Here is a 27,179-nt window from a genome sequence, read left to right as displayed (position 1 = left end):
GAAAAATTATATTATTCTTTTTTTCTTTCAGTAAATGTATTACAAATTGCTCCTTCTTTAGATGCTTTGATCATAAGTTAAGAAAAAATATCAATCATAAAAAATAAAAATTAATTTATTTTTCATTGTGACTCTATGCAAATGACAATCTTCCAATGACAATAGTATTTATAAAACAAAATTAATCATCTTCAAGTTTTAGAGGAAAATGTAACCCTTTTCAATCTTTCAGGAAGTTGAGATATATTTTCATTAATTACTAAGATAAATGATGGTGGTGTTAGTGGTGGTAAAAACTAATATTCCTTAGGGCTTAGAAATGTGTTAGACTCTATGTGGAACATTTTACACACACTTCTTATTTAACTCTATGAAGTAGGTACTTTCATTGGCCTCATATGATATAATAAAGAAACAGACTCAAAAGAGCTTCAGGAACTTGTCTGGCCATGCCCACTGTTTCCTAAGGCTTACCCTTATTTTCTTTCCCAAGAATAGACCCATAGGCAAGGTAGTAACTAGATGTTTCTCCTGTCCTTTCATAGCTCATGCCATAAAAGAAGAAGCATGTATGTACTGCTGTCATTCAAGGTGATGTCCCACTAGTGCTAGAGGGACTAAAAGAAAGGAACATGGTGATTGAGGATGGTTCGGGAAGGTCCCCCAAAGGATCTAATATTTGGTATGGGCTTTAAAGGATGAATAGACAAAGGAGGTGAAGAACATTTCTGAATCACAAGAGAAATGACACAGAAGTGTGAATAAATTTGATATCCTTAAGAAACTGCAAATAGTTCAGTGCTTCAGGAGTTACTAGATATGGGCCACATGAACAATGCAAATAACTTATTGAGTTTAAGTGAGGAACACACTTACCATGTGCTGACCTCTGTATCTTCACTGAGAACTGAAGATAATACCCCAAACCAGGACTCACAAAGCTATTATGAGGGATAAATGAGATAATATACGCCAAATACCTGATCTAGTCCTACTTCTCAAGTCTAAGAACACCCTTTTAGCTTCTCAAGTAAATTTATACCCTGTGCTACCCTCAGAAGTAATTTTGAACTATCTTCTCAAATTTTTTAAATAAAATAGCCATTTGGTACAATTCCCCTTCTAAATTTTCTCCTTCCTATGGTGACTTAGGAGAGAGACACAAATTGACTCTTTCTTGATGTACACATTCTTCTGTTCTTTCTCAAAGAGGGTTGTCATAAGTTTATCTTCACTAGCAAGTTTAACTGATACTTAGTATTGTCATATTTGTGAAATTGAATTTCTAAAACAATTTTGAATTGATGCGATTTCAAATTATAGATATATTATATATAATATATATAACAAAGTATTATCATAAGAAATCTGGTTCCCCTTTTCTTTCTCTTTACCTTCATATTATAATCCTCTCCAAAATCTACTCGATAAACTACACAGAACAAGAACTCTGTGCATTTGGCCAATGGCCTGATTGTCAAACTTCTTAGTCATTCTAAAGTAAGTCTCCACAGTCAAGCAACCATCTCCATCCCAACCTACGCAATGATCATTTTATCCACTGTTCCCTCAAGGTGAATGTGTATCTCCTTGTTCTGTAAAATCAGTATATGCATTCTCACTTCCATGCCTTCCTTCAAAACATTTCTGAAGTTTGGAGTGCCTGCGGTCCTCCTATCTGGTTTTGTGTCTTTGATGACCACCTCTTCAAGTATATTCTGCACTTGCCCACTCTCTGAGCTTTCTTGGAACTGCCCACTAGTCTTTGGCATTTGAACATGTTATGTTATATAGTTACGGTCAGTCAACAGACCCTTTCTCCAGCAAAATATAACTCCATTTAAGAATGGGGTGAAGGGCTAAAGCAGTATAAATTTGTAGCTAATGGATGGTCACAAAGATGGGGAGCACGGCATAGGAAATGCAGTTAACATTAATACGTTGGCTAAATGGAGGGTCAGGGGAGGGAGGGAGCAACTGGGAAGATCATTTTATGAACTATATAGATGTCTAACCAATGTACTGTATATTTGAAACTAAATTATACACACACACACACATATATGTATATATATACATATACAATTCCATTTAGGTCAGGGATCTAATTTTTATATGTATTTGCAAAAAATGAAGTTTTACTTTGGAAAATAAAAATCATCATGTTTTCTACCAAACCACATATTCAATAGAGTATATATATCCACAAAGCTATTTCATAAATTGCTTAAACACTTTAACTTCAGGCTAATTGTATGATGTATCACAAACATTCTCACTTCAAATCCATACTTTTGCAATAAATTTAAATGCTCTCAAACACCCTTTTAGTGATTATCTAAATGGGATACTCTTCAGGTTAAATGACCTAGTGCCACCACATCTATTCAGAATACTTTTACGTAGTTCTTGAATATATTTTCATCTCTTATGTCAGTACGAACACTTTCATATACATTTCATTACCAAAAAGAGAAATTTAAAAAAATAAATATTTGGAAACTGATGTAACTAGTTATAAAACCATAATTATATAAGAGCGTTCTTTTATAACAAGAAGTCTTTATATCTGTCACCCAATGTTTCAATGCCTCTAGTACTTCTTAGCTGACTATTTCTATTATTACCATTCCACAAGCATCTGCCATTCTTGAAACTGATTGATGTTTAGGAATAAAGCACATTTATTACATGTTGCCAACTTCAGAGGAGAAATCTTATAACCTACAGTGCTTTTCGAGAAGTGATGATACCTTATATTTCTGGAACTAATCACTGCTAAAGAAAGGATAAAAACATAATATATTTTTTCCTGTGAAGACCTTTCATTGCATTATATGCCATTCAACTATAAAATGATTATAGTGTTTTGTCTGCCAAGAATGACAGTGGTGAAAAGTAACTTTATATATATGTAGAGCTACGTGTACATACCTATGTATGGCATTGTCTATATCATTTCCCTCTTTTAATCTGACTAGCTTACTTTGAACAGATATGAAAAAAGGATAGGAATAGAAAACAAACAGAAATTAATGATGTTAATATAATCATTTTATTATTTCACTACTTCTTCACAATTATTGTTGTACTATCTTTAATCACCATTCTTTGAAGTTCTTACCTTTATTATACTACCTTGACTTTTTGCACTGACCTAGCCTCAGTTATGCCCCCTGATCTTATCTATTGACCTTAACTTACTACCCCACCTTGGTTGAATACTTTGGTCCTTGGTTCGTGGTCTTTCTGTTGCTCCAAATTCTGTCATCATTATTAAGAGATAATAATTATAAAAGTACATAAAGTTCTAGTTAACATATAGTAAGCATACTAAATTTTAACTTTTATTATCATCTTCATTAAAAACTTCATGTCATGTTGTTCTATATCTATCAATTCCTGAAATTATTTTTTAAATGATGTAATAACTAAAATTTGTGTAACACTTTTACTGTTTCGAAGCATTTCCAGAATTTCATTTAATTATTTTCTTGTTGTTCATGGGATCAAATGTAATAAGTGTACTTTATGATATGTTTCTCTTCATTCGACTACACAGTAGCAATGATGAATATAAATTGTTGACTTTTTTAATCTTTTACTCTCTTCCCTATGCTATACTCTAAATCCCGTGAATTTTTTGTAACTACTAATTTGTACTTCTTCATCCCTTCACCTTTTTTACCCAGCCCCAGAATCATTTGATTCTTACAACAAACTTATGAGATAGGTGTTGTTAGCTTTATTTTTAGATTGATTAAGATACAGCTCATGATTGCTATTAAGAAAGGAAAACAGAAATTTATACCAAGGTTTTATAACCCAAAAGTCCATACATGATTTTTTCAGCTGGACAACATTTTAGCAAATGCTTTCTATTAGTCAACACTGTCACAATCTCTTTTAGCTCTAGGCTACTATATATGAATAAGGCGTTTACAGAATCCCATGCATAGTTATACACTATGCATGACAAACCAAAATATAAATAATGGGCTATATTCCATGTTCTTAAGTAGCTCAGCTGTTTTACATCTAGATAACCTCAGATACTTACCCAAATCCAAATTTATTATTCTCTACAAACCTTAAAAATTATTATGGTTAATGACATTAACCTCTAAGTCTTCTTCATGGCTCCCACCCTCTTAGTCTTCACATCTAATTAATTACAAAGTTCTATATATTCCATCTCTGAATGTGACTAGACTCTTTTACCTCATTTCTATCTCAGTAGTCTTGATTTAGTCCGAGCCCTTGTGAGACTTAATTTTTAAATGACTTTTTAATAATTGCTTCAGTTTCACTTTCATCTTCTCATTCTTATGTAACACTACTACCACGTATAAAGTCTAAATGGCCATCGGATTTTGTGATGCTTCTGCTCAAAATTCTCAGAGCCTCTCCCAGTCCTGTAAGAAAAAGTCCAAAATGCTGAGTGTGGACGATAGGACCCTTCACAAACTGGCCCCATTGTATCTCTCACTGCCTTAGTTTGAATTCTCATGAAAGACAATTCTAAGACAAAAATTTGGATGAAGATAGTTTGTTTGGGAGTTGATCTCAGGAAGTTGATATGAGGGAGGAGGGAGCATAAGGCAAGAAGCAGTAGAAGCCAATTTAAGAGTGCTCTTTTTAAGATCATAATTACGAACTCCTGAGAAGTATAGAGAAGCCAGAAGACCTTGAAGAATTGTCCACCCAAAGGATAGAAAGCTGCAGCATTTATCCAGCGGCGCCCATCAAACCCTGCTTGAGGATTGTCCTGGGGAACATTCACTCCCCTGCACTTTTGTGGGTATGGGTGCAATTGCACAGGCCCAATGGCCTCTTGCTGTGTCTGCAGAGGCCCTGGGGCAAAAGTATAAATAAGCCCAGCAGAATGAAAGGTAGGTCTCTGCCTTCTTGGGGTTAGAAAGAGCTGTCATGGAACTGTGCGTAGCAGTTAGTTGAAATTAGAGGTGGTTGAGGAGATGAGATGTGGATCATAGAAATACCTGCCACACTCTCGATCCAGACTTGTCCCCTTCTTGTTCCCCCTAATTCATCCTTTACTCCTTGTTACATGCCTTATGTCCCAATTAATTCTAGATCTTAATCTTTTGGCTTATACAGTTTTCTCTACCTGTGATTCCCATCCCTGTCTTCTTTGCCTTCTAAAATGCCATTTATTTTTAAGACTTAGTTTATATGATCTTCAATGAAAAGTAACCAAACTAGACAAAGTACACTATACCTTCCTGTAAACTGTCATGGTTACTTGCTCAGGTTTTACTGGAGCAATTAGCATATATTACAATAAAATATATTACCACCTACAAATATAATAGCTGCTTTATAGTTAGCATTCAATAAACCTGTTGATTTAATGGATGAAAATATTTGAATGTTTTAAATGTATGGTTTAAATTTGTATAAACATTTGTTTTTTAATTCAAATTTTGTTTTTCAATTGATGGTATGGAATTTTTCTTAAATTGAGGAGAAGCTGGGAAAATATTAATTCCACTAGTAAACATCAAAATTTGCTCTTAATAGTATTCCTTAAATATTCACTTTCATTTATAAAAAGATAGATCTCATTTATCTAGTATATGTAACATATGATAAATAATTATCAAAATTATATTATTTGAAGTAATTTATATTCTAATAACAAGATATCGATGCCTGGTCGATCAAGATGTAGGTAAATGTTGTGCTCGCCTCCTCTCACAACCACATTAAAATTACAGCTAAACTATAGAATAGCCATCATTGAGAGTCACCTGAAGTCTAGTGGAACAGAAGTTTTATAACTGGAGACACACAGAAGAGGCCACTTTCAAGACTGGTAGGAGAGGTAGAGACATGAAACAGGCTGGTCCCACTCCTACATGTGGTGGTTGAGGATCAGGAAAAATATCTCAGCTGCAGTGGTTCCCCCAGAGTAGTGAGGGGTCCTGGCCCCACACTAGGATCATCAGCCCAGGGTACCAGTGGCAGGAAGAGAAGTATCCACAACTTCTGGCTGTGAAAACCAGTGGAAATTGTGGCTGAGTAAGACAGATGGCTGTGGGATTCCCAGGCGTTCCTCTTAAAGGGCCCACACGTGGACTTATTCAGTGACAGAATCACTTACTCTGACCTCCAGAACTGGGCAGCAGCTCAAAAGGCTCTAGGGACATATGGGGAGGGACTGTATGGTCTGGCTTCAGGGTAAGGGTTGAAGGGACAGCTTTCTCCCAGACAGAAGTGCTGGCAGAGGGTATTGTTCCTTTGTTGAGCTTTCCCTTGCCTGGCTTGCAGACACAGACAGTCACCATATCTAAGTCTCTAGTTATATGGCTAACACAGGTCTTCCCACCCTGGTGAGTCCCAGAGACCCTGTCCCACCCAACTTGAGAGCCTGACCAAACCATTTTCAGTGGATTTTCAATACAAACGGCCTCTCTTGGTTCATGCCGTGGACTTTCTTAAAATCTCTCAAAGGTTCACAAAACCTAAACAAATAGCATCTGGCCTTGACATGCCCTGTACTTCTTCTTGAGCAGCCCCAAGCACAGCATAAGCAGCAGCTGGCCTCAGTTTGTGGCTTGGCCTCTCAATGCACTTCTAAGTGGTATGAGTGGTAGTAGCTATCTGTAGATTGCTTGGTGGCTTATGCCAGGTGGCCTCAGGCAGAGCACAAGTTGCAGCTGAATTTGGCCTTTGGAAGGGCCCCTCCCAGGAGGCCCCAGTCTGCACACTCAATGGCCAGCTTTGGTCTGAGCCAGAATATCTGGCTCACATCTGAGCCAGGGTCACATCTGAGGACAACACACCCAAAGGGCAGACAATCTTGCTCTGTAAGGTCATCGTTACACAACAGCTCTTCCATTGGTCATGGCCAGTCCTCACAAGCAATCAGCCTAAGGGACAATACCTCTCACTAATGAGCAAACAGCAACCAAGGCTCAACTACAACAGGAGGGCACACACAACCCATACAAGGGACATACCTGGAGCACTAGGCTCAGATGGCCAGGGAAGACTGTGCCAGTGGGCCCACAGCACACCTAGTACATAAGACACACACAGACCAAAAGTAAAGGGATGAAAAAAATGTTGCATGAAATGGAAGCAAACAAAAAAAAGCCTGGGATGCCAATAGTTATACAAGGCAAAATAGACTTTAAAACAAAGGCTATGATAAGAGGGACCCAGTAATTCCACTTCTGGGTATTTATTTGAAGAAACCCAAAACACTACTTTGAAGGGACATGTAAATCCATATGTGCTTTGCAGCATTATTTACAGTAACCAAGATATGGTGGCCACTTGGGTGTCCATCAGTAGATAAATGGATAAAGAAGAGGTGGTATATATATACAATGGAATATTACTCAGCCATAAAAAAGAATGAAACCTTGCCATCTGCAACAATATGGATGGACCTTGAGAGTATTGTGCTAAGTGGAGTAACTCAGAGAAAAACAAATTTCATATGTGAAATCTAGAGAACATGATAAATGAACAACAGAAACAAGCTCATATTTACAGAGAACATTTTGATGGTTGTCAGATTGAGGGGTGCGAGGATGGGTGAAGTAGTGAGGGGATTAAGAGATACAAATTGGAGATGTATAACATAGGGAACACAGTCAGTAGTGTTGTAATAACTACGTATGGTGTCAGGTGAGTCCTGAATTTATCAGAATGATCATTTCATAAGTTATATAAATGTCTAATCACTGTGTTGTGCACCTGAAATTAATATAATATTTTATGTCAACTCTAATTGAAAAAAATAAAAATATAAAAATTAATTTAAAAATTATTAAGAAAACAGGAAAACAAGATATCAAATTTAAAGTTGTATAAATATATGAGTATATATTTTATTATTATTCAACCTGTTGTTTGAAAAACTCTTATGCCTCTTTTATGTTCTATATGTTTCATAATTTTGCTACACTTTAGATTACCCCCTTGAAATGTTAAATATTCCTACAAGACACTATCTCAGAATTTTTCTTTGCATTGCGGTATGTTCAGAGTAGTTTGTTTATATGTCAAAATGCCCTCAGTCTTGTGATTTCTTTTTTTACCAATTTTTGGCCTTGAAACTACCAAAGGTATTGTTATGGACAGAATGTTTGTTAACTCCTGAATTTCATGTGTGAAATTCCAGCCCCCAGTGATGTTATGAGGAGGTGGGATCTTGGAGAGATGATTGGTCATGAGGGTGGAGCCCGGGTGAATGGCATTAGTGACCTTATAAAAGAGACACCAGAGAGACCTTCAGAATGTAAAGTCTACCACTACTGGGTTCACTTGAAAATAGAAACATTTATCAGCATTTTTATCAAATGTTAGAGGGATATACTGGAGGGAAATAATTCAGTCTCTATCAGACATTCTCATTTTGACCGTAGATGTTCAAACATTTGTAGGACAATGAAATTTTAAAATAGACAAAACTGAAAAAATGCATAATCAACTGTCATCAGTCATCAGTCAATACCAATTTCATGTAGAAACATTATTAATTCTTTTTATTTCGACATTGTGTTTACAAAGGAGAGAAATTTTTACCCATTCGAGCTGCCCTTCTTGAAAATTCAGTGAACTTGACAGCTTCTCAAGGTTAAGTAACTTCTAGACCATGAGAATAATAATCTGACATTCTATTTCTAAAAGGCAGCAACCTAGCTAAGTGCTCAGGGGAGAATCCTGGTGTCACCACGTCGTAGTTTCCCTTGGATAGGCTACTCAGCCACCTCGTACCTCAATTTTATCTCTGAAAAAAGAAAAGGCAGAAATATGAGTACCTCCTCTCTAAATTGTCATGAGGCTTAAATTAGTTACTATTTGTACGGTATTTAGAACAGAACTTGGCACTTTATTAAAAGTGCTATATAATCATATGCACTTAATATGCTTAAGAAACTCTGCCTTTATTCTTAGAAGTTTTATTTCCTAAAGAGTTTGGGTCACATCAAGCTCTTCTATTAAGAGGAGACATGAAATAAAACATGTTTTCTTTGTAGAAATATCCCCAAACAGTACATTGCCCTTTCAATTTTGATACTCAGGCATGCCCCGAAGTCTCTCAATTGGTTAAGATAAACGCGACATGTAAATTAAGCCAAATGTAGGTAGCATTGATAAAGAACTTACCACGTCCACATAGCTTTTACCAGATGTGAAGCATCAACTCTCCAATCATGCTTTCTGACCCAGCCTCCCCAAACCAAGTGTCCTAGCATCAAAACTTTTCTTTTAGCCTCAATGTCTTGGCCTGTTGACACACTCATAGCAAATGAAATCTTTCTTCTTTGTCTGGGTGAATCTTCTGAAGTAGAAAGTGTTGAAATAAATGGCTTATGACATGTATAGTGTTGAAATAAACGTTTATTTTAACACTTCATAAGTCATGAGCCATTTATTTTAACACTTTTCACTTGAAGTGTTTAAATAATAGGTTTTATACAGGGATGTGTCATCCACTCTGTTTAATGTAAAAGTGAATATGTAAATATATCCATCTATCTAATCTGGATTTTACACCCTTTGACTGCCAAAAAGCCTGGTTGCTATAGTTTCTGAAGTAACCTGAAATTAAATTTTCTGCTCCTTCTTTCTCAGTTGATAGGTAATTTAGTGATATATAAGGTGATTGGACATCACTTCATTAATGGAAAAATGGTTAAATACTTTTTTTTTTCCAGAAACCTGTATAAGTGTCAGCAAAGACTAGAGATGACAGTGAAATGATTTTATAACAAGAACAGCTTTTACTAGAAAATTTCAGGATTTTTCCTTTTGTTTTTAGGATTAATAGCAACTTGTTTGCAGGGTTATTTTGGAGTTCTCTTACAAATATACAAGCTAGTACAGTATATAGAACCTTATTTGTATGAACACAAGAACTACATACAAATACTAACTTTTTGATGGAAGGTAATATGGAAAGCAGCATTGATTTGAGAGTCAACAGATTTGAGTAGATTTTAAGGTCTTCCAGTTACTATTACAAAGGCAGGATATTTAACCATTTTGAGCATCAAAAGTAATAGCTCCTGGGATTTTATGAGATTTAAATGAAATAACATACATAAAAGCCTTAACAGAGTGCTTTGCACATATTAGGTTGTTCAACAAAAGATAGCTATTATTTGTGGCAATTAATAAAAACAACTATAAATACTTTGTTTATAAAAAAGCTAATTCCAATATTCACAAGTTTGTCTCTCTCTTTGCCAAATAATATAGACAAGCTGATATTTTTTACAAAAGCAGGGTAATCCAAGTGTTGTATGAGGGATTTTTTTAAAAAAATAAACCTTTTGTTTTGGAATAACTGAATTTCAGAAAAGTTGGAAAGATAGTACATAGCGTTTCCATATACCCGTCACCCAATTTATTCTATTTTTAATTATAAGGAATATTTTAATTTAAGAATTTACCAATGTGATATCTCGTGGTAGGAAGTATTTATGTCAAAGCCTTTATCGTCTAGGCTAACAGTGAGAAATGAAGGGAACAAAAACACTATGAGAGAATCAGGGGAGAAGCCAAAAGAAGGGCTATGGACTACAGAGCAAAATTTGGAAAAATCTTAGTTCTCATGGAGACTTGTCATTTTCTTGTGTGTGAAACATCTCCCTAACAAATCTAAATCTGTTGAAAGAGTTAATTAAGATACGAAAAGGGCAAATGTTTGCTCTTGTTTTCAGATACTAAGAAATCTTTTAAGGAATAATTAAAATCTGAGTAGTAAGATTGCTCCAGAAAGAATACAAACACTGGCATTCATTTTCCATTTGACATTTTCCAATGCCTATAAATGCTATCGATTTCAAATTCTAAATTATTTCACTTCTGAACATGCCTTGTAGAATTATTACAATGCTATTTGTATGGGCTTGTAATTATTGATTGTGACATTATACTCTCCATAAATGTGCCATTGTGAATAATTAAACTTGTTAGCATTTTGTTTGCCTACAGTCTTCAGAGTGCTAGCCCTTTTTGGCAATTACAGATATGTTTCCCTAGTTCATTTTTTGCTAGATATGGGGCATATATAATTTTTCCTTGAAACTCTTTAACACTTTCCCATTTTCAAATTTCAGATTTCAAGAGCCACCCTATAACGATTTAGCATTTACTAAGCAAGAACTCTGGGAATCTTATGTTTTGTATTCTGGAGTTTATAAATAAATGATCTAGAACGCAAACAGGAAACCTTTTTCAAGCCACTTACTGCCTGAGAACATGCCATTTCTTATACCTTCATTCTTATTACTAGGGTAAAACAAACATTAGTCTTAGAAAAAAGATGTAGATTGTGACTGCAGGCCCTATTTATATTCACTGCAGATATACATGAAAAGATTTGAAAGACTGGTATGCTCTAGTATGATTTCTGTCAGCTTTTACACAATTAGAAAGAGTCTCTGAGCTCTGTTGAGAAAATAATATATAGCAGTTTGGGCAAAGGTTACCAACGTGGGAACCACGTTCTAGCCATGCCTCTGTAAGTGGTTTTAGCACATCTGTGATGCTCAATGCCCAATTCTGAATGGCCCAATGCTATTTGGAATTATTATACACAATTTAAGCATTTGGGTGATGAAACACTTATGGCAACAATATACATAGAATCAGCATCTATGAATGAGGAAAAACATATGCATGACATTTCTGCTTAGATATGTGCATTAGATACTGACTCTCTATCTTTTTTCCACCAAGTTGGTCCTGCTAATAGACTCTCTCTCCTTTTCATGCATGCAAAAGTTAGCTAAATGCCATTTGGCAAGAAGTTGAATCATCTGGGGTTGCACACTTGCCAATTCAGCCTAAATATCTGTGCCAGGCAACAAAGTAATGACCTTAATTTGACAGGAGCCTGAAATTTCATCAGAAAACATAGAAGATTGGAAAAGTAGCAAATAAAGAGAAGCTATTTCACTGCATACTCATCATAGACTTGACATAAGCCATAAGCCAAATATTCTTTAAAGATTCAACTGGGAAGATAAGTTTATGATGACAAGATTTTAATAGGAACAACGCCCTGGAGTGTTTGCTCTCTTGTTTTGGAAAGGTAAAGATATACTCAAATAGTGATTTGGGCATAAACTGCAGAAACAGAAACTCCCATTATATGTTAACAACATTTGTGATCAGTTGATGACATTTTTGAAATTTGGCTCTGGGGTCTCACTTAGTACAACAGTCAGCGAAAGGCCAGAGTGCCTTTGAGCTTGCTGGAGCCGAGCCTGTCCATAGAGTGGTGCTCCACACGCCTGGCTAATCCAAGGTTTGTGATTCAGACCTACAGTCCAGCCATAATACCTTTATATTTGCATCATTCTTGTACTCTACGTGTCCTTTTCTTTACAACCAGTGATTTATCACCGATAGTATATATTGTATATGTATGTATGTGTACATACTTATTTGTTATATACGTGCTTCTTTAAAAGCATTGCTTTCAAGAAAATTTCATGGAGATTACAAATATTGAAGAGACCAACAACACCATAAAAAGCTCTCCCAGTGGGTCGTCTAGTTCTCCACATTTATCTTTCATGATATACTACAGATGACGTTCTTTCATCCCATTTACCTTTAAAATATAAGATTCAGTGTCTCACAGATTTAGTTTCTATCCACAAATGGGAAGATGCTCTCATATTTTATAGATGAAGCCTTTGAATGATCTGACCATCAAAAGATATCTTGCAAGTAGATACAAATGGAAGAGGCTAACTTTTGAGATAGACATTTTTGGTACTTCTTAAATGTAATTACATATTTTTAATTTTTTGAATGAAGTATGTTTTATATATAATACAATGCACAGATCTTAAGTGTCAGTTAAATTAGCTTTGAAAATTGTATATATCTGTAGTAACTACAATCAGAAACAGAATAGAAAACATTTTCTTCACACCAGAAAATTCCTTTGTATGGCTTGCAATCAAGTCTCCTATTCCTAGCTGAGACTTATACCACCATAGATTATTTTTGACTGTTCTTAAACTTTATATAAATGAAATAACATTCTCTCTCTCCCTTTTCTACATCCCTACCTGTGTGTATGTGTGTCTGTGTGTGTGTATTTGGGCTTTGATTACTCAACATAATTTTTTATATCCATCGATGTTGTTGCAGATATCAGTATGTGAGTCCTTTTTATTGCTGACAGTTTTCATTAAATTAATTGACAACAACTTGTTTATCCATCCCTCATTGATGAACATATGGGTGGTTTCCAGTTTGGGGTTATTATAAACAAGGCTGCTATGAACATTCTTGTATAGGATGAAACTCTGGAAATGAAACTGCTGAATCATAGGATAGATGTATGTTGAATTTATAAAGAAATTTTCAAACAATTATCCCAAGTGATTTTATCATTTTTATACTCCTACCAGAAATGTATGAGAGTTCTATTTGTTCCATGTCTATGTCAACATTTCGTGTTATCAGTCTTCTGATTTTTAGCTATTTTCTAATAGATATGAAATGGTGTCCCATAGTGGTTTTGATTTGTATTTTCCTGACATGGAGCACCTTTTCATGTACTAATTCCCCGTTTGTATATCTTCTTTGAAATATCTGCTCAAGTTTTGTCCATTTTAATTGAGTTACTTATCTAGTAATTGTTTTATAGGAGTTATTTATACATTTTAGATATGAGTTCTTTTTCCTAGACTTTGGCTTCTCTCTTTATTTTTTGATAAAGTCCAGTTCATATATATTATTTTTTTAAACTGTAATTATTGCTTTTAATGTCCTTTCCAAGAAATTTGTGTCTACTCAAGGCTACAAAGATATTCTCCTATGCTTTTTCCTTAGGAAATTTATAATTTCAGATTTTATATTTAGATCTTCAATACATCTTGAATCTTTATAAATTTTTTTTTGTATGAAGTGAGATATCAGTGAAAGTTATTTGTTCATTTGTTTCTTCTAACCAGTTGTAGCACCATGCGTTAAAATGACTTTTATTTCCCCCACTCAACTGATTTGGTGACTTGGTCAAAAATCAATTGACCATTTATGTGAGGACTATTTGTGGACTCCATCCTGTTCTATATTCTTATACTATTGTCTTAATACTGTAGATTTATAGCCAGTCCTGAAGCATAATAGTGTCCTTGAATTCTGTTTTCTTTATCATGATTGTTTTGATTATTACAGATTGTTCATATTTCCATATAAATTTTAGAATCAGGTTATCATTTTCTTCAAAGAAAGCTTACTGGAATTTTGATTTGGGTTTTGCTGAATCTGTAGATCACTTTGGAGAGATTTAACATCTTGACAGTACTGAATCTTCCAGGCTATGAATACAACATGTCTCTTCTTTTCCTTAGGTCTCTTTAATTTTCCTCAGGAATATTTTGTAGTTTTCAATGTAGAGAGATCTTGCATATCTTTCACAAATTTATTCCTATATCTTGCTTTTTTGTGCTACTGTAAATGTTATTTTGAATTTTAATTTCCAATTGCTTATTGCTAGTATATAGAAAAGAACAGAGAATATAGTATATAGAAAGCATATAAAGTGTGTAGAGATAATGTTTTACCATTAAGCATGATGTTAGCTATTCGTTTTTTTTATTAGACGCCCTTTGTCAGATATAGGAGATTCAGCTATATTTTTCCTATTTGCTGAGCCTTTTCATCATGAACAGATTTTAAATTTTCTTAAATACACTTTCTGCACTCTTTTGAGATGCTAACAGTTTTTTCCTTTTTATTCTTTTCTTTTATGTTAATATGGTGAATTACATTAATTGATTTCCAAATGTTAAGCCAGCCTCTCGTTCCTGAGATAAACTCCATTTGACCACAATGCTTTACCCTGCCTTATATATTGCCGAATATTGTTTTCTTATATTTTATCAAAGATATTCGAGTCTGTGTTAATGATGGATATTGGCCTATAATTTTATTTTCTCTTAGTATATTTGTCAGGTTTGGCCTCAAGATTATGCGGCCTCATTACATGAGTTGGGATTTGTTCCTTCTATCTTCTTCAAAAGTTTGTATAAAATTGATATTATTTCTTTTTTGAATGTGATAGAATTTACCAGTGAAGCCATCTGGTCCTGCAATTTCCTTGGTAAAAATATATTTTTTGTCATTGCTGCTGTTATGAATTCAATTTCTGTAATAGTTATGGGGCTATTTTTTATTCTGATTTTCTGTTTTTTGTTGTCAGTTTTGGCTAGTTGTATTTTGCTTGGAATTTGTCCATCTCATTTCAGTTGTTAAATTTATTGCATGAAGTTGTTCATATTGTTCCCTTGTTATATTTTCATTGTTTTTAGAATCTGTGATGATGGTTCTGCTTATTAAGCACTTACTATGTGCTTGTCACTGTACTACCTGCTTTATTTACATAGATTATTTTATTTTATTTGACCTGGTTCTATTTAGAAGTTGTTTGTTTGTTTTTAACCATTCCATGGTTATCCATATAGCTACTGATTTCCAACCACCTGAGAAGTGTCCTAGCTTATAGTGCAAAACCCTAAAATGTCAGGGTTCCCAGGGGCCATACCAATATGCACAGGTTGGTACTAGATGAGGAATTGTGGCCTGTAGTGCCCTCTAGCATGGTAGAAGAGAGGCTGCCAGATCGACACCCATCTCCATGATCTAGGTAGTGTTAGAGCACCTTTACGTATAACTTAGAGAGATCTTGTTTGAAGTAATGTAATGTTAAATTATTTTTCCCTTTCCTAATTGCTTGATTGCATGATATATGCATGCCAAAGATCCCTGCAGTATTTATGATGTTCGTTAAAAATATAAATGCATCTATGAAAATGAAAATTTACATTACTGGTATCAGTTATCTTCTGTCACATGAGCTCTCTACAATGTGAAAAAGGGACTCTTATTATTTTAATTGTAACCCTTGTCTCTTCTAACTGATAAAAATCCTATTACTTTTTAAATCAGAGTAGAAAGATCCTCATGATCTATAAAAAGGCTATACCAGAGTCATATACGTTCTCTTTAGTTTCGCCTGAGAATTTTTTTATTAACACCAAAATAAATTTGGACTTCCTTTATTTTATATCTTTTGTTCAGACACTGTCAAAATTCAAACCTATTTATTCTTATGCCAGATCAATATTTTAAAAATTATTTTTAAAATAAAATATTGTATAGAAATTGATGGTGTTAGCTGGGGGAGCGGAGGAAGGGCTGTCTCCCCACCCACATGCCTTATATAACATTCCCAACCTGATAAGCTACTTTAGTTTAAATAAAATAATTCAAAAACACAATTGGTTCCTTACGATATCTGCAATTTTGCTCACCTCGTCCCCATTCCCTGCCAGAGTTTGAAATATCCTAGTTCTCAACCCCAGGCCTACCTACCCATCTTCCAAGAGCCCTGTTGAAGTCCTTCATCTCCCTCATAGCCTTCCTGGACTGCTTCAATTTTCCTGGATCATCCTGGCCTGTGAGTTTCGGCAGTTTTGTTGTCTGCCTCACATCATCAGGATGTGGACATGCATTGCCCATATTTTCATCTTATCTACTCAGCCTCATTAGCTCGTTAAGAGGAGGCACCTCTGCTGCTGCTTTTTAACAATTGACATGATGCTGGGTGTAAGGAATGATTTTGACTGAAAATAATTTCTCATATTTTACCCTATTGAAATTCAGGAAGAAATTTTATTGTCAATTAATTGAGAGAGCAATTACTAATCAGCAAAGTAAATATTAATCAATAGAGCCCCTCCTTTCCAAAGTGCCTCATCAGTGTACAGAAAGCATTTGTTCTCAGAGGATTCAGAGACGGTCCAGCCAAAGATGTCCTTCTCCACTTTACGATCTCTGAGAGTCATCCAGGCAAAAAAGAGAATGGAACCTCCTCGTCTGCCATGTATAGCCCGGGCTTCAGCACTCTAGGGAACATGGTCTTATCACAGAGCACAGAGATTTACTCATGTAATTCATTGACCAGTGACCAGAGAATGTATTCCTGAAAAGAAAAGTTTTACAGTATGGCCAGTGCTACCATGGACACCCAGACTATGAAACCACCCACAGAGTAAACAGAGTATACACCATTTCAGCAAGAAAAGAAATCCTGAATTTCCAAAGAAAGAAATAATATGACCTTAGTGAATGTGGGAACGCTTTTTGTTATTTTTTATATCTTCAGAAAAATACTCACTTCTAATTTTCCTGGGTTCTCTAAAGGTAAAATGTAGCTTAGTCATCAGCATTATCATCGTCATTATAATTTTCCTCTTCTTCTCAAATCACCATTTTTGTTACACGCAGACTGGTGAGATTTTTGTGTGGTATAATATTTGCCCTGAACATCCTTAAACAAAATCACATGAGAAATGTTTATATACCAAGTCCACTATGTCTGCCATGATTCAGAATTTCTTGGCTAAGGAAATATGACTATTTTAAAATAGTCTCTATATTTATATTTATAGGTAAATTAATCATATTTATAGACTAAAAGCACTGTGAGAAGTGCTTATATGGAAGGAACTGAGGCATATAGTCATCTGGAAATGAAGAAAAACCCTCAAATTCAAACCCAGCAATGAACTTTACAATCACATTGTAGACTAGTTATTTTATTGTTGTAATGGCTTATTTTACCAAACAGGTCTTTGTTACACGCGTATACTACTTAACTTTTTTGAGCCTGAATTTCCTCATCTGTATTATGAGGATGATGCATATGTGATTTGTGAGAATATAAATAATGTTTTAGCAGAGCAACTGGTATTCAGTAGGCTCTCGAAATTATTTCATTTTAGCCATAAAATGGTATTGCCATTGGCTTTAATTTTAGTTCTGTTTTATCATGTGAAGACCAACAGCTTAAAAACTATGAAAGTCTGAAAGAATTTTATCACTGGCAATTCAAAAATACTGAGCCCTCATCAATAGGTCTTAGTGGAATGGAGAGCTGAAAAGCAAGGAAGAAACTGAGCGTTAGAATTCCAGTTCATTTTAAATGCTAAACACTAGCTGAGATCTAAAAACCATTTATAGTTTTCCTCGATAACTCTACTTTGAAGTTTTGCCCCTTTTACTAAAAACATACTTAAATATTTAAAACTGATAGCAAGAAAAATCCCCTATTCATTTTCTTTGCATGGAGGCTGCTGAACAAATAATATAATGAGTATATTTTATATATTCATAGACTCATATGATTTTAATTTAAACCCGCCAGTTGCACAAATCAGTTTATAAAACTCTCCATTTTTGTTTCCAAAGAGGGTGCATGTATTTGAGCATCTACTATGAAAACTAAACCAAGTTGGAAATAGCAATAATGTACTTATTTCAATAATCCTTTTTCTTTGGGCTCTGCCTTTCCTCTGTGTAAACATGTATGCACACTGGATTTCTTCTGAATCTAAATGTCCTCGCTGGCCATATTGAAGAATGTGCTTACCGTACTGTTTCATTAAATTGCTGTGTTATCGGGTAATTGTTTAAACATAATGCCATAGCACTATCAAAAGGAAAGGTGAACTAATGGCATTTGCAAATGTCAGGGATTATCTTAACACTTTTATTATAGTTTATAAAAAAAAAAAAACTGGGTTCAGGGCATTTCATGGCAATTATTTCTACAGAAATTGGTTATTTAAATAAATTGCTAATTATCTGAAGATGACAGTATTGAAAATGCTGCTAATGAGTTGTTTGATAAGTGTAGCTTGTGGTGGCCACCTACAGGTTGAAAATAGAAAGAACATATACACTAATTGCGCCTCGATATCACCTATGAATTTCATATATTTTCCTTCTAGTAACAAGTTTAAAGACATTTATCTCTTCAAGCCATCCTTTGAGTCTTGGTCGCTGTAGTTTCTAAGTTTTTCATAGATTGTGGTTTTGTTCTAAATCAAATTTTACTTTTCTTTCATAATTATCTTTGTTCTATAATTCCTGGGTATAATTATTATAATATATCATCAAACTGGGATACTTTTAGAAGGAAAAAGAGTATTACTTAAAATTACATTATGTAATTACAAATAAACAGTTATAGTAAACTGGGACTCTTTCGGGGCAAACTAGGTAACTTACTCTCTAGTTATAGCTATTTCTATCATAGCTTGACTATAATTCCTAGCCAACAATTAATATAACACTAATAGTCTTGGTTTTATCATACAGGAACAACATAATTTTTATTAGTTATAAAAATTAACTCCTTTCTCTAACTTAATTTTACAAAGATTTAAAGTAGGAAACAAGTATAGTATTAGGGTTAAGGGTATGGTATTGGGAGTCAGATAGACCTGGATTCAAATACTGGACCCACATTTTCTAACTGAGTGATCTTGAGGGTGAGATATTTATCTGCCAAGTCTAGTTTACACAGATCTCTAAATACTATAGTAATGTCTTTGGGACAATGTATGCAAAACCACTTAGCAATTAGAAAGCCCTCAAAAGAAGAGTCTCTATACTGAATGGATTTAATGTTAAAATTTTATTTTAACTCTTACTTGATCTTTTCTTAAGTTAACTTTATTGCTGATAATTTACTGGGAAACCATAGAGCATGTAAAATTTCTCCTTAAACTACCATGTCAAAGTTCATAGCATCCTCGAATTTCGTATTGGAAGAGATTATCTAATCCAGTATTTCCTGTAGTACAGAAGTCTTTTCTGTTTCATCCTACCTGCCAAGTATCCATCTAGGTTCAAGGGTTAGGACTGTCCCAACATAGCTATTTATGTTGCTAAATTTACAACAAATTATAAAAATAACAATAATAAAACCAGTAATGTGTGCTTAACCATTGGTTCCTGTTATCTTTTGAGAAAAACATAGATGAAGACTTTCTTCATGATTATCCTTTAAATATTTGAAGACAGCTATGTGGATTACTTTTAACCATTTCTTACATACACCCAGCCACACCCATATTCACACCCACCCATACACACACACATACACACAAAAACACACACATGCATATCATTGTTTTAATTTAAAAATCAATTTTATTGCAGCAAAACAATAGAATTAACTGTACATATAAACTTTTATATATGTATATATAAAGTTATAGGGAATAAAGTTTATTTTGGCAGATGGTGTTAACAATGTTGCATACATTAGTAACATAATTCAATGTCCTTAATCTGATATTAGCATGGCATATAGTCTTACTTTCCTGTGTTCTGCTAAATCACCATAACTTAAATTGCTTTATAATATTTATATGCTGAAATTTAGCTTTACTGTGTTTGCTTATGTTCTAATTCCAAACTAAACTTTTTATAAGCTTCTTCTATTTCTAGGTCCATCTCATTATGGGGGGGGGAGGGGCGGAGAAGAGAGAGAGAGAGAAGAGAGAGAGCGTGTGAGAGAGAGAGAGATATTATCCTATTCACCCTATTTACCTTGTTCTGGATATATTCTAAGTTTATTATATTTCTTAAAATATCGAATAAAAAACTGAATGTGCTCTTCTGAATGTACAGAGGATAAAATCATTGCACATCCCATATATAAAAGTTTCACAGCACAGAATTTGATAATGCCTTTTCCTGTCCTGTGCGTTTTAGGAGAATGGTAAAAAAAAAAAAGTCATTTTATATTGCAGAAGTGGATCATAAACACTTTCTTACCTAAAAGAATCAAACAATATGGAAGTATAAATATCAAATTTGAAATTTCCTCTTCAATCCGTTCCCAAAGATGATAACTATTAACAGGTTAAAACTCAACATTCTAAAAAAAAAAAACCCAAACTCAACATTCTATATATTTACATCCCACATAATAAACGTAATCATACTTTTCTTTTTTAGCAAAAATGGAGCCACATCATATATATTGTCCTGCTGCCTGTGATTAACACTTAACATTATATCCTAGAGATATTTTCATGTGTGTTTTAAGAATTTCCTAGGATATCACATGTAGGTGAACTATAATTAATTTAATAGCAGAACTGCTAGTGGTCATTTAAATTGTTTTCTCTGTTATTAAAAAAAAAGCAATACTTCGAGGGACATCTTTGTACATGTAACTTTGTGTCTATATACTAATGAAATAGATCTCTCAAATCATAGTTTCTAGGTACAAAAGCCTATACATTTAGATATTGCAATTGTATTACAGATCGAATAAAGATATACTCACAGAAATTGCACTTTTATAATCATAGACTCACACCGTAATTTTTAGAAGTGAAATGACATAGGAATTATAAGATTTCCAAATTTGATATCTAAGAGATGAACACCCCTGAAGTGTCAGGTGTTTATTCCCACATGTTTATAGCTGAATGTTTATTTTTCTGATCAATTTTCTCTGGTTTTGATAGTAATATTCGCCTATATATGCTATGAACCAGGCATGGCACCAAGTGCTTTCCACAAATTGTATCATCTAATACTCCCCAAATTGCTATGATATCATCGTTATTAATATAACTGTTTCACAGATAGGGAGAACTAGTGTTTTAGGAAGTGAAGGAACTTGCTCAAAGTCACAATTGTGTGAAGTAACAGAGCTGAGGCTTACACCAAATTGGTTGGACTTGAGATGCTGTGCTCTTAGCATTAAGCTATAGGTAGTACTGATACTGGCTTCCTTAGTCAAACAAGATGAAGATGATCCTCTTTGTAATTTCTGCACTGCCATTTCTTAGTAACAGCTGAGAAGTATGGACTTTCATGTCACAGAGACTTGGTGTTTGATCCTAGTCTATCCTTTTTCAACTGTGTGACATCAAACAAGTTACTTATTCAACTTGAGCTTCCCTTTCTTCATTTACAAAATAGAGATAACAGAATCCACCTTCACAGCCTCGTAACAGTTAAATTACCCAAGCATAGGAAGCCCTGATCTCAGGGTGTCTGGCGTTTGGAAATCACTCCTGGAAGGAGTACTCCCACTCTTTCTACTACTGGCAGCGGGAAAAAATCTTGAAGTATTCAACAGAAGTTAAAACATTTTCTTAAGAAAACTTTTGGCTTTTTAAATAAATCTAAAATAACAACATAAAATAATTGCTTTTCTTTCTCCCATTTCTCCTCTTTAGATTTCATATTTCTATATGTAACTCTATATATGGATCCTTTTAGTACTTCGGTTTTTGGATGAATTATGCTAATTTTCTCAAAGGACTTTAATCCATGTGTAAAGATGTATTTTTAAATAGCTGTGTTTCACATATTTATTAGTATATTAGGTTTATTAAATTTTCAGCTTGCTTTAGTAAAGTATAAATTTTTTGGTGCTTGATTTATGTGTACTTTATGAAAATCAATCTCAACTCTTGAATCCTTGGAATTCTTGATTTGCTAATATTTTCTTTTTTCTGGGTAATGTTAAAACAATTAACAATTAGACAGTCAAAGTTCAATTTCTAATGAATTTGTTAGTCACTTAATTCATTATATTTTAATTAATATAAGCAAATTAAAATTACATTTTCTTTTTGTATACACAGTGAGCACGAATGAGTATTATAATGCAATTTCTGCTTTATTGCAAGCTAGAGCTATTATCAAAGGGAGTTTATTGTGGACTTAACTCTAACAATTAATTGTGTAGCAATGGCTGTCCTAGGAGTCAAATGATTAGGAAAAAAAAAATTAAACCCAATTATTCAAAATTCCAGTTATCCAAAATTAGCATATGTTCCACGCTATCTTACCCATTAAAAATTTCTTTTCTCTTCAAGAATTTAGTCATGCAAAGTAAAGCTCTGCCTCCTTTTCACTAATAAACTTGAGTTCTTATGTTGTCATTAAAACCCTTACATATTGGTTTAGTGCATGGACCTTTTGATTCTCAAAAATACATTTTTAAAGATATTGATGTTTGCTTTTGAGATTTTTACATTTGGAGTCAGTTAATCTTGCCAGCACTATGACACTACTAAATGAAAGCTGTTAGGAGAGAAGAAAAGTGAGAGGATGATATGTGGTTCTCCTAAGGTATCAGAGGATATAAAGTTCTATCATCATAAGCATCATGCTTTTGTCTCCAATTTAAAAAAAAATGGTTTCATTAGATTTCTAAACCCAAAGCAACAACACAAAAGGCACTATCAAAGTAAACTAAATAAAGGCTACCTCTGAAATCAATTGTTCTCATGGGTAGTACAGATTTTAATAGTAAAGGCCTGTATAATTTTTATTATGCATAAATCCTTATTATATCAAGTCATTTCATCCTCAAAACAGCTCTCTGAAGGTGTTATTATAATTTTATTATTTTGTAGATGAAAAAACATTGGTTAAGGAAAATTAAGACATTTTCACAAAGTCACATCGCTTGTAAGTAGTGGAACTAGAATTCCAGCCTAAGCAGTTGGTTTATATTGTCTGCCTGATTTGTAACTAGTTCATTCTCAAATTACCTTCTTTCTAGAATTCATATTAATAGTGTTTATATGTATATATATAGTATTTATATAGTATGATGTTTAAGTGAATGTGAATTTTTCCTAATGGAACATCTGTACAAAATGAATAATTGAATTCATATTATTTACCTTGAAATAACCTCCTAAGATCACCGGGGCTAATGTTTTGGGTACCTGTGTTGGGCGACATTATGCATGGGGCACAGCTAGCTAACTGGGGTGATTCTTTTAAGCTTTTCAGATTCAGATACAATTATCTTTATTTAAGATAGGTTCTTAATAAATATTTCTTGGATAGACAGACAGAATGATGGATAAATAAGGCCTAAGTAAAGAACCTGATTAAGTTCTAATATATGAGTACTTACATATCAAAACATAATCCAATTGCTAATGATAGTGTTTTTAAAATTGCATTGAAAATGACATTTGACAGTTGATAGTATCGTTTTCTTAAGAGAAAAAATGCATCAAAATCAGATTGGTTAACTTTTAATTCAAAATCTCTAATGTACTAAAATGTTTTTTTTCTAGAACATAGCAATTCAAAAGTGTTCTGTGAAGTTTATCAAAGATCTATGAATTCAACAGTGATTTTTATTTCATGACTATACGGAAGGCCTAGATTGAATGGATACCAAAAGTTACAGTTCAGTCTAGTCCACCAGTGTTTCCACAAGGGCCATTTTTTGTACAAATCAGAACTCTTGGCTGAAATGTTAGAACTTAGAGGTCTACTTCACTTTTTGTTAATTTTTTTTCAAAACTGTAGCATGTTTCAAAATTTGGGGATTCAGGATGGCTCGATTTTCACTGGAGCGTTCCACACAGTCGAAACACAATGGCCTGATGTAACTGAGCTTTACCGCCAGGTTCAGGTGGCCGCCCCGTGTAGATGAGGGCTTAATTTAGATTGTGTGTTGCCTATTAATGTATTTAAATTTATAGGATTTCAATTTTTTAATTTAAACCTGTCATTTTCCTAAGGATGAAGTCCACATTCAGTTTCCTCTCAAACTGGCTTCGTTTTTCCTAGTCTTTGATCTAAAACCACTAGTGATAGTAGTAGTGACAGATTTAAAATCCTTTTCTCAATATGTGATTCTGGAAATCTTTATGCATTTTAATTAACATATGCACAACTCTATATGGTGTTGATATATGTATCTTCTTTACGGCCTATTATTTCTTCATTTCTCTTGTTTTAAAACTAAAAATAAATCTCTACATAATAATTTAGAAAGATCCTTTATAGACATTTACGTTCCTTCCAGAAATCTTTCATGGTGAATGAAAGTAATTTTTAAAATCTATTTTCCATAAAAATTCTGAGAACAGATAGATTATACTTCATATTAAATCAATTGAGTTATAAAGAAAACTAATCAAATGGAATTTATAATAAGAATTAAAACTGAATTTACTATTACCTAGCAACAGAAGGATCGGTTTCTTCATTTTTGGATCACATTTCCTCAGAGAACATAATTACTCTTAATTTTTAAAAAGTGATACCTTTATTAGTTTGAAAGGTTTTCATGTTCATTAGGTAGATTGGAAAAGTTTTAGAGAAGGAAGAAAAACATAAAATAAAAAAATGTCTTATCGATCTAATTGAATATCTTCAAATGCCATCAAGGATTTGCCGTTTTTTTAACACCTGCGTGATAATGTTGCCCTTTAAATGTAACTGGTTAAATTTTCAAAGCTGTGTTCTGGGAATTTGCTATTTGTTGCCCATTAATATCAATTGGAATAATCCCTGTGTAACACTTTGAAATTTTACCCTTTAGTGTTAATAATGATAGTCTTCTAACAGTGCAGTTAGAAATAAATTATTTATCTTCTTAGCTCAAATTTCTTTTACTCTCTAGGGCCCACTAAATAAGAAAAAAAAAATCCCAATATTTTTTATTACTTCAAAGTAACATACATGTAAAGAAGACATCAGTTTAGTTTATATTGAATATGGCAGTTATATTATGCAGAGATAGTTATATGTTTATATAAAAGGTTTATTTAAGTTACAGATTATCTTAAAAATACTTTTACTTTTATTCTTAGATTTCTTTAGTATAGCCAAAGATAACATGTGTTATATAAATGTGTGTGTGTGTGTGTGTGTGTGTGTGTGTGTGTGTGTGTGTGTTCTTGGTAAGCATTCTCCTGCCTACTATGTTAGCCTTCTTTATGGTTAAAACATACTGACTAAGAAGTCACTAATAGATATTTTGAAATGGAATAGAATTTTGACATTCGGTTTCTAATTTTTCCTAACTTAATGCCTTGTAATGTCAGTTATGATTTTCTGAAGGGTCAGCACTGAACAGTCTTGACTGAAAAACACTAATTTCTAGACAAAACTTTTTAGGTATGGAAGCAACAAGTAGATATTTCCACAGACATTTTTGACGTTGAGTGCAAAAGTATCTATTACACATAAATTCAATTTTATCTGAAATGAATATAAACAAGATACAGAGAAAACCACTGATTTTAAGGAAATTTCTTTGTGCCTCCCCAAAAGGAGCAGTCCAATAAGTACATATTGAGAATGCTGTGAGATGCTTGTGGTGGTGGTAGAAATGATAAAGCACTCACCACATAAGGCTGATTTTACCAGTTGCTAGTTTGTTTTTATGAAGCCTAGTTAAAAGCAATGTTAAATTCTTGCACAAATATAACTATTTTTAGTTCAGAACATGCCTTTAAAGGACCATTGACTTATGAGTCCATACCAGAAATGTCAAATTATATTCCTCTGGTATGAAAGCATTAATTTACTCTGGATGTGTTAATCCTTGAGTATGAAAAGCAGCTTTAGTACAGTACAACCTCAAAGTGTTCTGCCCATCCATGAAATTTTCATTATGATTAGAGAATACTATGTTGGTGATATCTGGCTGAATAAAGTATAAAATATTAAACACACACTCCCTAATTACTGAATTCTGGTTAATTCTAACTTGGTTAAAACTTCATAATGTATGAAAAAATTAGATTAGGCTCACTATGTTCCATCAAATTATGGAAAATATATGTAGAAAGCAATATGGAATTTGTAAGTTCATCAGCACCTTGCTTAATTTTAGAGTATTTGTATTCACACCAGCTGCTTTATACTTAGCAGAAATATAACAAAGCTGTATGTCTGTCTATTTATGCACTGTATGTGATCATTTTCTTTCTCAAAGTCTGCTGCTCCTTGTCATTTTTAAAACAGATGCTTGAATGTTTTATACAATCTTTTACACATTACTACATATCAGATTGTAATATGCATGTATTTTGTGGGAGATTTCTAGGGTTGCTATACCCACATGCGTAGCGTAACACATCTGTATTAAATAATAGCATTGAGGTATTTAAAATCAATACACATTTATTTACAAATGAATATACTTTGAAACACAGCAATGTTTATGTATTACTTATGTATGTTTCTTAAATAGAGATAAAGAAAATTAAATTTTTTCTAGTGTAATCACTATTACATAATAGTGATTAGAAGGCAATATGCTCAAGTGGGCAATATGCTCAAGTGGTCAATATGCTAACCATCGATCATTCTCATTTTCTGTAGGCACAGCGATCAGACCTATTGCTTTGAAAGCTGTGACGTCCATCGCTCGTGCTTTGCCTGGATTTCCCATTTTGGCCACTGGTGGAATTGACTCAGCCGAAAGTGGTCTTCAGTTTCTCCACAGTGGAGCTTCAGTCCTCCAGGTAGTACTTATGCGTGTCTGTCCTTTCCAAAAGCTTCGTCTAACAAATACAGTGTAAATT

At 33.7% G+C, this 27,179-nt stretch overlaps 1 protein-coding gene across 2 annotated transcripts in view; it reads left to right on the top strand.

Annotated features, from left to right (window-relative positions):
* DPYD (dihydropyrimidine dehydrogenase) overlaps positions 1–27,179 on the top strand; it is a 707,946-nt gene that overhangs the window by 537,663 nt on the left and 143,104 nt on the right. For both annotated transcript variants that reach the window (XM_006919549.3, XM_025038477.1), the window contains one exon: positions 26,977–27,119. In XM_006919549.3, the coding sequence (XP_006919611.2) occupies positions 26,977–27,119 (143 nt within the window). The remainder of the gene's footprint in view (positions 1–26,976; positions 27,120–27,179) is intronic.

The sequence above is a fragment of the Pteropus alecto genome, unplaced genomic scaffold (genome assembly GCF_000325575.1).
Source record: "Pteropus alecto unplaced genomic scaffold, ASM32557v1 scaffold106, whole genome shotgun sequence".
Classification (NCBI taxonomy): domain Eukaryota; kingdom Metazoa; phylum Chordata; class Mammalia; order Chiroptera; family Pteropodidae; genus Pteropus; species Pteropus alecto.
The sequence above is the reverse complement of the archived record's forward strand: the minus strand, read 5'-3'. Positions and strand labels throughout refer to the sequence as shown.